Genomic DNA, 13,975 nt, shown 5'->3' with positions numbered 1-13,975 from the left:
GATGTGTGCATCTATTGCTATAAATTGTCCTCTGAGGACTGCCTTTGCTGTGTCCCACAGGTTTTGGTATGATGTGTTTTCATTCCCATTTGTTTCTAGGAATTTTTTGATTCCATCTCTGATTTCTTCTGTTACCCAGTGGTTTGTAATCAGAGTGTTATTCAGTTTGCATCTAATTGATGTTTTTTCCTGGCTCTTTCTGTTGTTAATTTCTACCTTGATGGCATTGTGGTCAGAGAAGATACTTTATATTATCTCAACGTTTTGGATCTTGTTGAGGATTGATCTGTGGCCTAAGATGTGGTCTATTCTGGAAAACATTCCGTGTGCATTGGAAAAGAATGTGTACTTTGCATCTTTGGGGTGGAGTGTTCTATATATGTCTATGAGGTCAAGTTGGCTGATTGTGCCCTTTAGGTCTTCTGTATCTTTGCCGAGTTTCTTTTTAGATGTTCTGTCCTTTACTGAGAGTAGTGTGTTAAAGTCTCCTACTATTATTGTGGAACTGTCAGTTTCTCTTTTCAGTGCTGTTAGAGTTTGTTTCTGTATTTTGGAGCCCAGTCACTGGGTGCGTAGATGTTTATTATGATTATGTCTTCATGATAGATCATCCCCTTAATCATTATATAGTGTCCTTCTTTATCTTTTATGGTGGATTTTGTTTTAAAGTCTATTTTATCTGAGATTAGTATTTCCACTCCTGCTTTTTTTTGGTAGTTGTTTGCGTGATATATTTTTTTCCGACCTTTGATTTATGTTAATAAATTTATGTCTCTGTTTCTAAGGTATATCTTGTAGACAGCATATTGATGGATCCTGTTTTTTTAATCCATTCCGTCACTCTCCGTCTCTTTATGGGTGCATTTAGGCCATTTACATTCAGTGTAATTATTGATAGGTGTGAGTTTATTGCTGTCATTCTGTAGTGCTTTTTTTTTTGTGGTGCCGACTTTTTTGTTCCTCTTACTCTCCTGTGCTGAATTCCTTTTGTTTGTGGATTTTTTTTCTTTTCATTTATCTTGTTTTCATGGTTTTTGTTTTTACTGAGACTTTATGTTTTTTTTCTTTATTTTGATGAGTATGTTTGTTAACTTTCTTTGTGCTTACCTTGAAATTTACCATTTTCTTTCTAGGTTTGAAGCAGTCTATTATTACTCGGTATTGCCTTGCCCTCCTCTCCATTAGAAGGTTCTATACCTACACCGTTTATTCCCTCTTTTATTGTTCTGATGTTGTTGTCGTTTACAGATTAATTGCTCTGATTCCTTGTTGTATTTCTTTTGGTTTTGGATAGTCCTTGAGAGTTCCTTTCCTAGATTAGTATCTGGCTGGTAGAATCCTTCATCCTAGATTCAGCCTGTGATCTGATGTTGTTTGTTCTCAGATCGAGGGACTCCCTTTAATAATTCTTGTAAGTTTGGTTTGGTTTTTACACAGTCCCTTAATTTTTGTTTATCTGGAAATGACCTGATTTGGTGATTTATTTTTGGACACTTGTAATATACAAGATTTGCTACCACTTTATTGCTTACAGTATACTTTGTTATTAATAGAATATTAATATTGGTAGAATATTTGACAGTTTTCTAGTAAGTTTATTTATCTCCTTTAATTCACATTTTATTGCTGTCTATAGCACCTTTTTCTATTGTTCTTCTCCCAGTTTTTAGGACAGTATGAAAAAGCATGAATTCCCTGTTGTGTTCTTGTTTAAAATAATGTGTTTAAAAGGATGGTCACAATCATTTAAAAGATCCTGAAATTAATTACTAGATTGTGTCCTGCATTATTTTTTTTAATGAATGGAAGATATCAGAGTGCATCACATGTTATCATGATGTGTATTGTTTTATGAAAATTTTTTTCAGTTGTATATATAAACGCACATAATACACAAACATAAAACCTTAGAAGTATACGTATTGGGTCACTTTGTAAAGTTTGTTTCTTACTGAGGATTGTAATCATAAAAGTTTGAAAACCACTGATGTAAAATATTTCAAAACAACGTGGATATAAACGTTTCGAAGAATTATGCTCTTACTCAGAATTTGGTATAAATAAATGTTGTTTTATTCTCTTAATAGAAGTCAGCCAAAATTACACCATGTGCACTTTGCAAATCATTGAGATCCTCAGCAGAAATGATTGAAAATACCAATAGCCTGGGGAAGACAGAGCTTTTCTGTTCTGTCAATTGTTTATCTGCTTACAGAGTTAAAATTGTTACTTCTACAGGTAATGTTGGTTTCATAAACTATATAAATATAATATGGTTATTGCTTTATTTTTATAGTACACATTTTTTCCAAACTTAGTTGATTTTTAAGGAAAATTAAAGTATTTCAAATCTTTGTTGTAAAATATGACCTGTTACCTTGACTGCTTATTTTATGTTTATTTACTTCCTTGCTTATTTGTGCATTCCTCCCTTACCAGAGGAATTTCATATGGCTTCTTTAATGTATTTTCTTTATCCACACCTGATTTATTTCAAGATTCATTTATTTGTAGTTTCATGGTAAACTGTGACAACTTCAAATTTAAAAAAGAAAAATTTGTTTCTAAAAGTGAAGTTAGTTTTTGTCAGTATGTGATGTGATTGAGTTTAGTTTCAGTTCCTGCAAGTTAACCTGGCCCTTGAATTTTTGTACATTATATATTCTTATACATCTGTGTATATCTGTATATATCACTCATTAGTTTTTATTTTGATTTGCTAAGGTGTACAGGTTCAGTGTAATAGTTGTAAAACCTCAGCAGTCCCTCAGTATCACCTCGCCATGTCAGACGGAAGTATACGCAACTTCTGCAGCTACAGTTGTGTGGTAGCTTTCCAGGTATGGCCTTAGGAATCTTCTTTTTCTCCAGTCAGTTAGTCACCTGCTATAGTAATGTAAACTTATTAAGTGTTTGCTAATGTCTGGATTGTCTAAATTTCTGTGTTACTCCTGTTAAATTTGAATTCTGTGGCTCTTCCTGTACTTGGAGGCATGTCATTTAACTGCCTTCTACAAAATTAAATGTTACTATTATTACCCAAAGGAGCCCTGATGACCCAGTGGTTAGGCGCTCAGCTGCTAACCGAAAGGTCAGGGGTTCAAATCCACCAGCCACTCTTGGGGAGAAAGATTTGGCAGTCTGTTTCCATAAAGATTACAGCCTAGGAAACCCTATGGAGCAGTTCTACTCTGTCCTGTAGAGTCGCTTTGAGTCGAAATTGACTCAACGGCACACAACAACATTATTAGTCAGATTATCTATTGGGAAGATATTGTTTGTGAAGGAGATTATCAGTTGAATTATTTTATTTTTTGGACCTAAATGAATCCCTGTCCCCCCAGTCCCATTCTGTCATAAGCTGCTCAGAGGAAGGGATTTGCCTGTTCACAGATGTATCTTAAATACCTATAGTTGTGCTTGGCATTTATAGGCTGTCTATACTTACTTGTTTGTTTGAACAAATAATTAGATTGCTCTTTTTATTTTGTCTTTATTTTTTCAGAACTTGTTCAACAAACCAGCAGGAATGAATTCTTCAGTAGTGCCCTTGTCTCAGGGCCAAGTAATTGTAAGCATTCCCACAGGTTCTACAGTGTCAGCAGGAGGAGGTACCACCTCTGCTGTTTCTCCCACCTCCATCAGTAGCTCCGCTGCAGCCGGTCTCCAGCGTCTTGCTGCTCAATCCCAACATGTTGGGTTTGCACGAAGTGTGGTGAAACTCAAGTGTCAGCACTGTAACCGTCTTTTTGCTACAAAACCAGAACTTCTTGACTATAAGGTAAAGTACAGGATCCTGATAAGGGTTTGAGTATCAGCCACTCTGTTTGTAAAAATATTCTTAGTTTTCCATCTCCAAAAATTTCACTATTTGTTTTGAAAGTAAGAGGGATAAGGATTTCCATAAGGGAAACCAAATGTTTAATTAGTACTTAATGATTATTTCTTTGCAGGGTAAAATGTTCCAGTTCTGTGGCAAGAATTGTTCTGATGAATATAAGAAAATAAATAATGTAATGGCAATTTGTGAATATTGTAAAATTGAGAAAATTGTAAAGGAGACTGTGCGATTCTCAGGTGCTGACAAGTCATTCTGTAGTGAAGGTAAAGACAGAATATTACCTTGTCTGCTGAGCTTGTTGGTTGTTATAAAAGTAGTTGATGATTTAACCTTTTACTTTATAAGTTTATCCATTCTATCCTTTATGTATAATGCCAAAACCGTTTTTGTTTTGCTTGCAGTTAGTTCAGTCTTTTCTGATCTAATCCTTCATATTATACATACCAGCCAACTAACCCATTGCCATTCTGACTCATAGTGACCCTATAGGACAGAGTAGAACTGCCCCATAGTATGAATCTTTATGGAGGCCGACTGCCACATCTTTCTCCTGCGGAGTGGCTGGTGGGTTCAGACTGCCAACCTTTCAGTTAGCAGCCAAGCACTTAACCACTGCGCCATCAGGGCTCACTATATTATAGATAGAAGTTAAAATAAAGGAAAAGATCCTCAAAGTATAATGCAGAAGATGGTGGTGATGTAAAAATATTTAACATTAGGTTGATAGCAACCTCAAGGATCTTTTAGTTATTACGCTTATTTCTAAAGGGAATTCCTTAAATTATGGTAACATCCTAAGATTATACTTTATTGTTTCAAACAGCCATTAAGTTTCTGGATTTAAATGGTCTGAATATACAAATCAATGTAGATTGCTTCCTTTATATAGATGACTGTTTTATGTGTTTAAAGTGTTTTATTTTAAAACTGCACAAGATTAATCTCCTAGACCAGTGGCTTTCAAACCTTATGGCTACAACACAAAAGAAGAAATACATTTTAAATTGTGACCCAGTATGTAATCACATACTCAAAGAAAGGTTTCATGAAACAAAGCTTACTCTCAGTATAGGTGATGCACTATAATATTTTCTATCCTGTACTACCATTTAATTTTTTAAAATACTAGTATAAATCCTCTAAATTGATCTCTTGACCTACTAACTGGTCAGGTCCCAAGTGTGAAAACTTTGTCCTAGGCCATTTAAATGAAAGATGTATATGTTTCTCTCTAATGTTAATCTTATCTTCCTGATTTTTAGGCTGCAAATTGCTCTATAAACATGACTTGGCAAAACGTTGGGGAAATCACTGTAAAATGTGCAGTTATTGTTTACAGACATCTCCCAAATTGGTACAGAATAATTTAGGGGGAAAGGTGGAAGAGTTCTGTTGTGAAGAATGCATGTCCAAGTATACAGTTTTGTTCTATCAGGTAAAAATTATTCACATTCCTAGGTTTTTCAAGTTAAGGCATAAATTATTCTCTTTTTTTATTCTTTCAGTAATTTAAAACTTTTAAGTATTAAATGTATTAAATTCTCCTCTAGCAGTGAATATAAGATTTAAGAAGACTTTAATATTATTGAAAATTATTCCTTTTGTTTTTCGTTTCCTTGTAGGAGATACATGAGTCTTAAGAATGAATGTATTTAAAATTGGAATTTTATTCATTTATTTTTTTAACTATAATTAATTTGTCTTCTAATGTCTTCGAAAAATAGGTCTTATCTTTACCTTACTTTGTTTTTTAATGGCTATTTATTGGAGTCTGTAAATGTGTGGTTTAAAAAAAAGATTTTAGAATGAAATCGAGAGAGATTTAAATATTTAACATTGTAGGACAGTCAGCCTTCCTTTTTGTGATATAAATGTTAATTTCCTCACTTGTTATGTGTGTTATGTTTTTATTCTGTCAGACCACAGATAATTTGTTTCTCACTCCTTTACTATTTTCTGTTTATTTCTCAGATGGCCAAATGTGATGGTTGTAAGCGACAGGGTAAACTGAGTGAGTCCTTGAAATGGCGAGGAGAAATGAAACATTTTTGTAACCTGCTTTGTATCTTGATGTTCTGTAATCAGCAAAGTATGTGTGACCCACCTTCGCAAAACAATGCAGGTAAAATTAAACTTAAGTAATGAATGGGGTCTTTGATCAATGCCAGGCAGTAACTGCTGTTCTTCTACAGATTAGGAACTGTAAACAGTTGTCAATAGTTTCATGAAACATAAATTTCATTGTGTTCAAATGGCATTAAATTTTAGATCCCCCACACAATGGAATAGTACACAACAATAAAGAGCAATGATGAGCATGCCAAACATCTCACAAAATGGATGAATCTGGAGGGCATTATGCTTGAGTGAAATAAGTCAATCACAGAAGGACAAATATTGCATGAGACAACTATTGTAAAAACTCAAGAAAAGGTTTACACACAGAAAGAAACAGTCTTTGATGGTTATGAGGAAAGGTTGGGAAGGGGGAAATCACTAACTAGGTAGTAGACAAGTGTTAACTTTGGTAAAGGGGAAGACAATACACAGTATAGGGAAAGTCAGCACAGCTTGACCAAGGCAAAGTCATAGAAGCTTCCTAGACACATCCAGACACCTTGAGGGACTGAGTTACTGGGGCTGAGGGCTGAAGACCATGGTCTCGGGGGACATCTAGGTGAGTTGGCATAACAGTTCATAAAGAAAACGGTGTACATCCTACTCTGGTTGAGTAGCATCTAGGGTCTTAAAAGCTTGCAAGCAGCTATCTAAGATATATCTATTGGTCTCATCCTGTCAGGAACAAAGGAGAATGTAGAAAACCAAAGACACGAGGAAAATATTAGTCCAAAGGACTAATTGACTACATGAACCACAGCCTCCACCAGCCTTAGCTTAAATGAACTAGATGGTGCCTGGCTACCACCGCCAGCCACTCTGACAAAGATCTCAATAGGGGTTCCTGGACAGAGCAGTAGAAAAATGTAGAACAAAATTCAAATTCATGTACACAAAACAACGACCAGACTTACTGGTCTGACAGAGATTAGAGAAACCCCCGAGACTACGGCCCCCAGACACCCTGCTAACTGAAGACACTCCCGAAGTTCACCGTTCAGCCAAAGATTAGACAGGCATATAAAACAAACAATAACACACGTGAGGAACCCGCTTCTTAGTTCAGTCAACTATACGAGACCCGATAGGCATCATCTGCCCAAAAGCAAAGATGAGAAGGCAAGAAGGGACAGGAAAATTGGATGAATGGAAACGGGGAACCTAAAGTGGAAAAGGGGAGAGTGCTGACACAATGCGAGGATCGTAACCAGTGTCACAAAACAGTTTGTGTATAAATGTTTCAGTGAGAAATTAATTTGCTCCGTAAATGTTCACCTGAAGGAAAATTAAAAAAATAAAATAAAATTAGATCCCCTTTTGTTTTTTTAATGCTTTAGGTTAAAGGTCTTTAGAAATGAGTTCTTGTAACTTTCTCTGAGCATATTGAGTCAAATAAACTCTGTAAGCACTTTATAGGTACCAGTTAATATTTTATGATTCGATATATACACCTTGGCTTTCTTAAAAAAAGGATTTGGGACTACTTGTAACAAAGGACATGGAGTGTAAATCACATGGCCTTTCAGATATACCATAGCATAATTAGGCCATTTAATCTCAAAAACTATATGGATAAATAAAGTTTGTGGTACTTCATGGTACCATTCTAAAAGCTAGAACGATTTAAGGGCAGCCTCTTTACAAGTAGAAGCAAGAGCTGTAAGAGCCTACTTCAGAAACTTAAAAATTCCAAGTCTTGAAAACAAGATTTAAGAAACACAGTAGCTTTAAATGTCCATTACGTCTACTCTGGGATCTTCATTAGTATTGTGCCTTTGGGTTTTTATTGTTTTTTAATTAAGACTGCTCGTTATATTTTTATATAAAGATAAAATGTATAGAGGACTTAAGTTTCACTAATTAAAAAATCAAAAACAAAAAACCCAGTTAATCCTGAAGTGACTATTTGCTTCAGTAGAAATTAACCTAAAAGTCTTGTTTAACCTTATTGAAATGTTGGTTTCTATGTATGTGTATACTAATTACATGAGGTTTTCTTATTTTTGTTTATTTTAATCAGCAAGTATTTCCATGGTGCAAGCTGCTTCAGCAGGGCCCCCATCTCTAAGAAAAGATTCAACTCCAGTTATAGCTAATGTAGTCTCATTGGCAAGTGCTCCTGCTGCCCAGCCCACAGTGAATTCTAACAGCGTCTTACAAGGTATAGCTGGATTTGAAAGCATTTGTCTAGCCTTCTTGAGGTGAATATAGTGGTTCTGTTTTGTTTTTTTTTTACATCAGTGATCATTTTCATATGTGTGACACATTTCTATTAGGAATGGTGGCTCACTGTGGGCTGCTAGGACCTGAAACAGTATACTACAAGTTCCAAATCTCTTTTTCTCATATTATACTGTAGAACTGGTAGTCTCTTCCACTGAGTTCAGTTAGGATAACACATGTTCTTATGATGACGCTCTATGGTTATTGATAAAAAATCAGCTTTTAATGCTAATATTTAAGTAATTATATAATATCCTAAATCTATGTTTCAATTTATATCAGGTGCAGTTCCGACAGTAACAGCAAAAATCATTGGGGATGTAAGTTTTATTATTTTTACTGATATGCCACTGTATTTATTTTCAACTTTCATGCAGTATGAATACATTTGAGCTAATTTGCCCTCTCTGTTTTTTACTGAAGGTGCCTGGGTGACACAAGTGGTTTGCACTCAAATACTAACCTAAAGGTTGGTGGATCAAACCCACCCAGTGGTACCTTGGAAGAAGGGCCTGGCAATCTGCTTTGATAAAAATTAGAGCCAAGAAAACCCTGTTGAGCAGTTCTACTCTGTAACACATAGGGTTGACATGAGTCAAAACTGACTCGACTACAATGAGTTTATTCTTTATTTGGAGTCGTTGGGTGGCACAAACGGTTAAGCACTCGACTACTAACCGAAAGGTTGGTGGTTCAGACCCACCCAGAGAGGCCTCAGAAGAAAGGCTTGGCAGTCTGCTTCTAAAAGGTCACAGCCTTGAAAATCTTATGGAAGGCAGTTCTACTCTGCACACATGGGATTGCCATGAGTTGCAATCAACTCAGCAGCAGCTGGTTTGGTTTTTTTGGTATTCTTTCTTTATTTACATAAAATAAAAATATTGTTAGCTTATTTCATCTTTGTTGAAAAATAGAGTTTTCTGGTTATTAGGTCTTTTATGTACTTTAATTTCTTTGAATGCTTGCTGTCTTTATGTAGTTACTGAAAAATCTTTTTTTAATAATTTTTTTATTATTTAGAATTAAAGTATATTGTACAGATTTCAGGCATAAAAGGTTTTTGGGAAGTTTTTTATAATGTAGTCAGATTGTAAATAAAATATTTATTAAATGTGATGTTTTTTCTTTTAGAGTTAGCTTGTAAATAACTATTCCTTTTCTTTACTCATTAGTATTTTCTGCTTTATCTTTTAAAATAAGAAATGAATAAATTATGAGAAAAACTTCTGACTGGAAAAATGGTATTTCTAAAGTGTTCCCTGGTATTTGAGATAACTTTCCTATCATCTTTATTGAAGTTACTTAAATCATTACAAGTGATTATAAGTTATTACTAGTTATGTTGAAACTAAGTCCTTTAAGACTTAATCAAGAAGTAACAGTTCTCAATTTAAACTCCATCAGCATTGTTATTAATCAACACTGCCTTACAGTGGAAATAGTATATTTCTTCATAAACAGAACTGGTAATTAGGTACATTCAGAGTCAGTATATAGTTACCAAAATACTTCTTAATTGCTGTTATTATTTCAGGAATACTCTACTTCTCACAAATTTAATTGACTGTTTACCTGCTATGTCTTCTTTGTAATTCCGGTATAGTATTCCTTTTAAAATTATATTTCTTGTAATTAATGATAGATTTTGAGAACCTTTTTGTTTTCTGATTTATTTTTTTGCTAGGCAAGTACACAAACAGATGCTCTGAAACTGCCACCTTCCCAACCTCCAAGGCTTTTGAAGAACAAAGCTTTATTGTGCAAACCTATTACACAGACTAAAGCCACCTCTTGCAAACCACATACCCAAAACAAAGAATGCCAGACAGGTATGTTCCTTGGGCATTCCTTTATTTTAGCTAGTTTATGGGAAAGGAATGTGGAATTTGCTTACATTAATTGCACATCTATTATTTCCTATGTGATGTGTCGAATTTAGTTCTCACAGCGTACCTGTGAGTTAAGTATTTTCCCCATCTAAGGCTTAACAAGTTAATGTCAAAGAGAAGAAAGTTAATTGATAATGCCATACTGAGAACTCTTCATTTAATTTCCTTATTATTATAATGACAGTGTAGTATTGTGGAATAAGCATAGGTTTTGGAATTATTTAGACCTGGCTTTAAATCCTAGTTCTGCCTGTTGGTTGTTGTGTGATTTTTGACAAGTTGTTTAAGCCTTTTTATGGGTCTGTTTTATCTTGTGATAAATTAAAATGAAAATATCTATCACAACAGTGGTTTAGAGAATTGTATGACATTATATAAGTGCCTGATATGTATTAGGCACTCAATAAATGGTTATTATGTTTAACCTTATTGAAAACATAATCATCTGCCTTTTTCATTTTATTTTATCATTTATAATAAGCTTTCACATGTATTGGCTAGTTGATTCTCGTAACACTGCATTTCAGGAACTAGACATGATTTATACCCTTATTTATTTATTTTTTTTGAAGAACACATAGGATTGTCTCAGGATCATATGTCTAGAGGCTAGTACATTGGTGATATTGTGATCAAATCTAATTTTTTTTTAGTTCCAAAGGCCATATTCTCCACTTTTAATTAGCTTTCTTATGTTTGAGTTACTTCAGTAGTATGAATTTCAAAAAATAACTTCTGTATTTTATTTCCAGTGATGTTTCATTTCTGCATTAAAATTACTGTATTTAATATATTAAATAAGTCTGACATGTAGGCAAATTTTTTGGACAAATATTTGGTCACTTTTTGGTGAGAGACATGAATAATCACAGTTAATTGGATTGGATCAGAATCTTGCCTTTTTTCTTCAGTTAATAACCCCCCAAAAAACAAACCCATTGCTGTCAAGTCGATTCCGACTCATAGTGACCCTATGGGGCAGAGTAGAACGTCCCCATAGGGTTTCCAAGGCTGTAATCTTTATGGAAGCAGACTGTCACATTTTTCTCCTATGGAGAGGCTGGTGGGTTCAAACCGCCAGCCTTTTGGTTAGCAGCCGAGTGTTTAACCACTATGCCCCCAGAGCTTCTTTCTTCAGTTAATACAAACCTTTTATTCTCTGTTGGTGAAGTGTGTATCAGTTTACATTGTTAAAATTTTTTGAAGATTATAGAAATTGTTTAAAAGCCATATATTTGGAAATTTTGATGTAATCAGAGTTTTTATAATTTCTGTCTCTTTATTGATATTCTCTATGTGAAGAGAGATTGTCATACCTTCCTTAGCATGGTTTCTTTAGTTCTTTGAACATACTTATGATGGCTGTTTTGAAGTCTTTGTGAAATCTGACATCTGTTTCCTCTCACAGGCAGCCTCTCTTGCTTGCTTTTTTCCCTGTGTATGGGTCACACTTTACTGTTTCTTTGTATGTATCTACCTTCTCCCTGCCCCCCACAGTATGAAGCTTTTGGTATCACTGCTAGGAGGAGACATCCTTGGACGTACGCACAGTTACCTGGGATGACAGTGGGTTTAGCAGAGCTCTCTCTCAGCGTTTCTTTCCCTGGTCTCTCTGTTAAGCAGACTGTCTGCCTTGTTTGGTATTACACCTAGCCATTAGGCTCCACTAACAATCAGCTGATTGCGCTTTCATTTTTTTGATAATGCCGTGAGGCATTAAGTGCTTGGCAATCTAATCCAATTAAATTCAGGCAGGGTGGTTTTTGAGGCCATTCTTAGAGGTTTGTTCTGGTGCCAGGAGGGCTCTTCTTAGCTCTTTCTTTCCATGGTTTTCTGGTGAATTATATTGTGTATGGCTTAGGTTGGAGCCCTGGTGGCGCAGTGGTTAAGTGTTTGGTTGCTAACCAAAAGGTCAGCAGTTGGAATCCACTAGCCGCTCCTTGGAAACCCTATGAGGCAGTTCTTCTCTGTCCCATAGGGTTGCTATGAGTTGGAATTGGCTCAGTGGCAGTGGGTCTTTTTTTTTTTTTTTTTTAAATGACTTAGCTTATTACTAAGTAGCTGCCCACTTTACTGGAAATAAATAAAAAATCTGCAGTATGGCCCCTCTACACCTGGTGGCGCAGTGTCTGAAGTTGCTAACTGAAAGATCGGTGGTTCGAACTGTGGGAAAAATATGTGGCAGTCTACTTCTGTAAAGATTATAGCCTTGGAAAACCTATGGGGCAGTTCTGCTCTATTCTGTAGGGTAGCTATGAGATGGAATTGACTCAGTGGCAACGGGTATAGTACTTTTTAACATAGCTTACTTATTCCTATCAGCATACTGTTTTCCATACTCCTCAGATTGCTGTTCCAATTCTTTCCATGCATCTATCCAAGTATATTGAAATTATATCCTTCATTCATTTTATCCTCACATCATTGACATTTATTAACTGTTACTCACTTTGAGTCAGTTCTGTACTCAAGCCTTGCTTTGCTACTGCAGTTGATACCTCTTTTCTAAGAATTTCTAGTGCCATAATTACATGTATTTTGGACTGTAAATCTCTGTGAACGCTTTTTTAAAACATTTTATTAAAAGGTAGTTTCTAACCTCTTCATTTTTATGTGTGTGTGTTGGATTTTTTTTTTTTCCCCAATAGAAGACACTCCAAGTCAACCCCAAATCATTGTGGTGCCAGTCACTGTGCCAGTGTTTGTACCCATACCTCTTCATCTTTATACTCAGTATGCACCGGTCCCCTTTGGAATTCCAGTTCCAGTGAGTAATCATTTAGAGATTAAGGATAATTTAGCATTTTCCTCAGTTAATATTTTGTAGCTCCTTAGGGAAAATTTACACTTGTTGGTAAAATATACCTGACTGTGGTTACCTGTTACCAGGTTACTTAATATGGAGTATATAAAAGACTGCCTCACTTTGTACCCTTTTAAAAAGCTGCAGGTAATAGGACCACTAAATAGAAAAAGATCAGAAACTCTGTGTGTGTGTGTATTTGTATGTGTTAAAATTGTGGATTCTAGCAAGAGTTAGAAGGAGTAATACTGTGATTTACATGATTCTCACTTTTATTAAAGAACAGTGTATCTGTTTTTCAGAGGAAATGTATTTTTTCCTGGTACTGAATTCTTAAGGGAAGTAATTGTGTGGAAATGTTAAATGAGAGATATAAGCAGAAACCAACAAATGAAACAAAAGTGCATTAGAGGATTGTGTTTTTTTAGAAGATAGGGAGACACATTTTGTCGAGTGTCCAAAACACTTAACTGAATTTTTATTTAAATGGAGCTAGTCTTATAAAAACAAACCAGCAAGAACACTTTAATTGTCAGCAATGAAAATATCTTGAATTTGTTTATTATTTAAATTCTTAAATCATCTCACAAATAATGGTTTTCATGATGTACCTGTTGCCTAAGAAACTCTTCAACCTATCCTTGGTTTTTCAGATGCCTGTCCCCATGCTTGTTCCAATTTCAATGGATAACGAAAATAAAGTCACCGAAAGTATTGAAGACATTAAGGAAAAGCTTCCCACACATCCGTTTGAAGCTGATCTCCTTGAGATGGCAGAAATGATTGCAGAAGATGAGGAGAAGGAAAAAACTCTATCCCAGGGAGGTTGGTATAATCTTTAAAGTAACGGAAGAAAAGAGACATCTACAGATTTTTCAGGTGACCCAAGTAATTTTAGGTATCAGGCAGTCAGGGTATTTCTAAAGGCTTCATTGTGTTTAAATACCAAGACTGTGGATTTGTGAAACTTATTGGTACCTCTGAAAGCTCTTATCCTTATTGATTGATTGATTGATTGATTGATTGATTGATTGATTGATTGTACTTCAGGTGAAGGCTTACAGAACAAATGGTTTCTCATGAAACAGAAGTACACATGTT

At 35.1% G+C, this 13,975-nt stretch overlaps 1 protein-coding gene across 3 annotated transcripts in view; it reads left to right on the top strand.

Annotated features, from left to right (window-relative positions):
• Positions 1 to 13,975, top strand: part of ZMYM4 (zinc finger MYM-type containing 4) — a 204,311-nt gene that overhangs the window by 162,719 nt on the left and 27,617 nt on the right. For all 3 annotated transcript variants that reach the window (XM_004371958.2, XM_023727249.1, XM_023727250.1), the window contains 11 exons: positions 2,088 to 2,238; positions 2,725 to 2,840; positions 3,506 to 3,781; positions 3,954 to 4,104; positions 5,104 to 5,276; positions 5,813 to 5,963; positions 7,980 to 8,120; positions 8,465 to 8,502; positions 9,867 to 10,011; positions 12,720 to 12,838; positions 13,528 to 13,699. In XM_004371958.2, coding sequence (XP_004372015.1) covers positions 2,088 to 2,238; positions 2,725 to 2,840; positions 3,506 to 3,781; positions 3,954 to 4,104; positions 5,104 to 5,276; positions 5,813 to 5,963; positions 7,980 to 8,120; positions 8,465 to 8,502; positions 9,867 to 10,011; positions 12,720 to 12,838; positions 13,528 to 13,699 — 1,633 coding nt within the window. The remainder of the gene's footprint in view (positions 1 to 2,087; positions 2,239 to 2,724; positions 2,841 to 3,505; positions 3,782 to 3,953; positions 4,105 to 5,103; positions 5,277 to 5,812; positions 5,964 to 7,979; positions 8,121 to 8,464; positions 8,503 to 9,866; positions 10,012 to 12,719; positions 12,839 to 13,527; positions 13,700 to 13,975) is intronic.

Source organism: Trichechus manatus, unplaced genomic scaffold (assembly GCF_000243295.1).
Source record: "Trichechus manatus latirostris isolate Lorelei unplaced genomic scaffold, TriManLat1.0 scaffold00015, whole genome shotgun sequence".
Lineage (NCBI taxonomy): Eukaryota > Metazoa > Chordata > Mammalia > Sirenia > Trichechidae > Trichechus > Trichechus manatus.
Note: the sequence above shows the minus strand (reverse complement) of the source record. Positions and strands in the feature narration are given on the sequence as shown.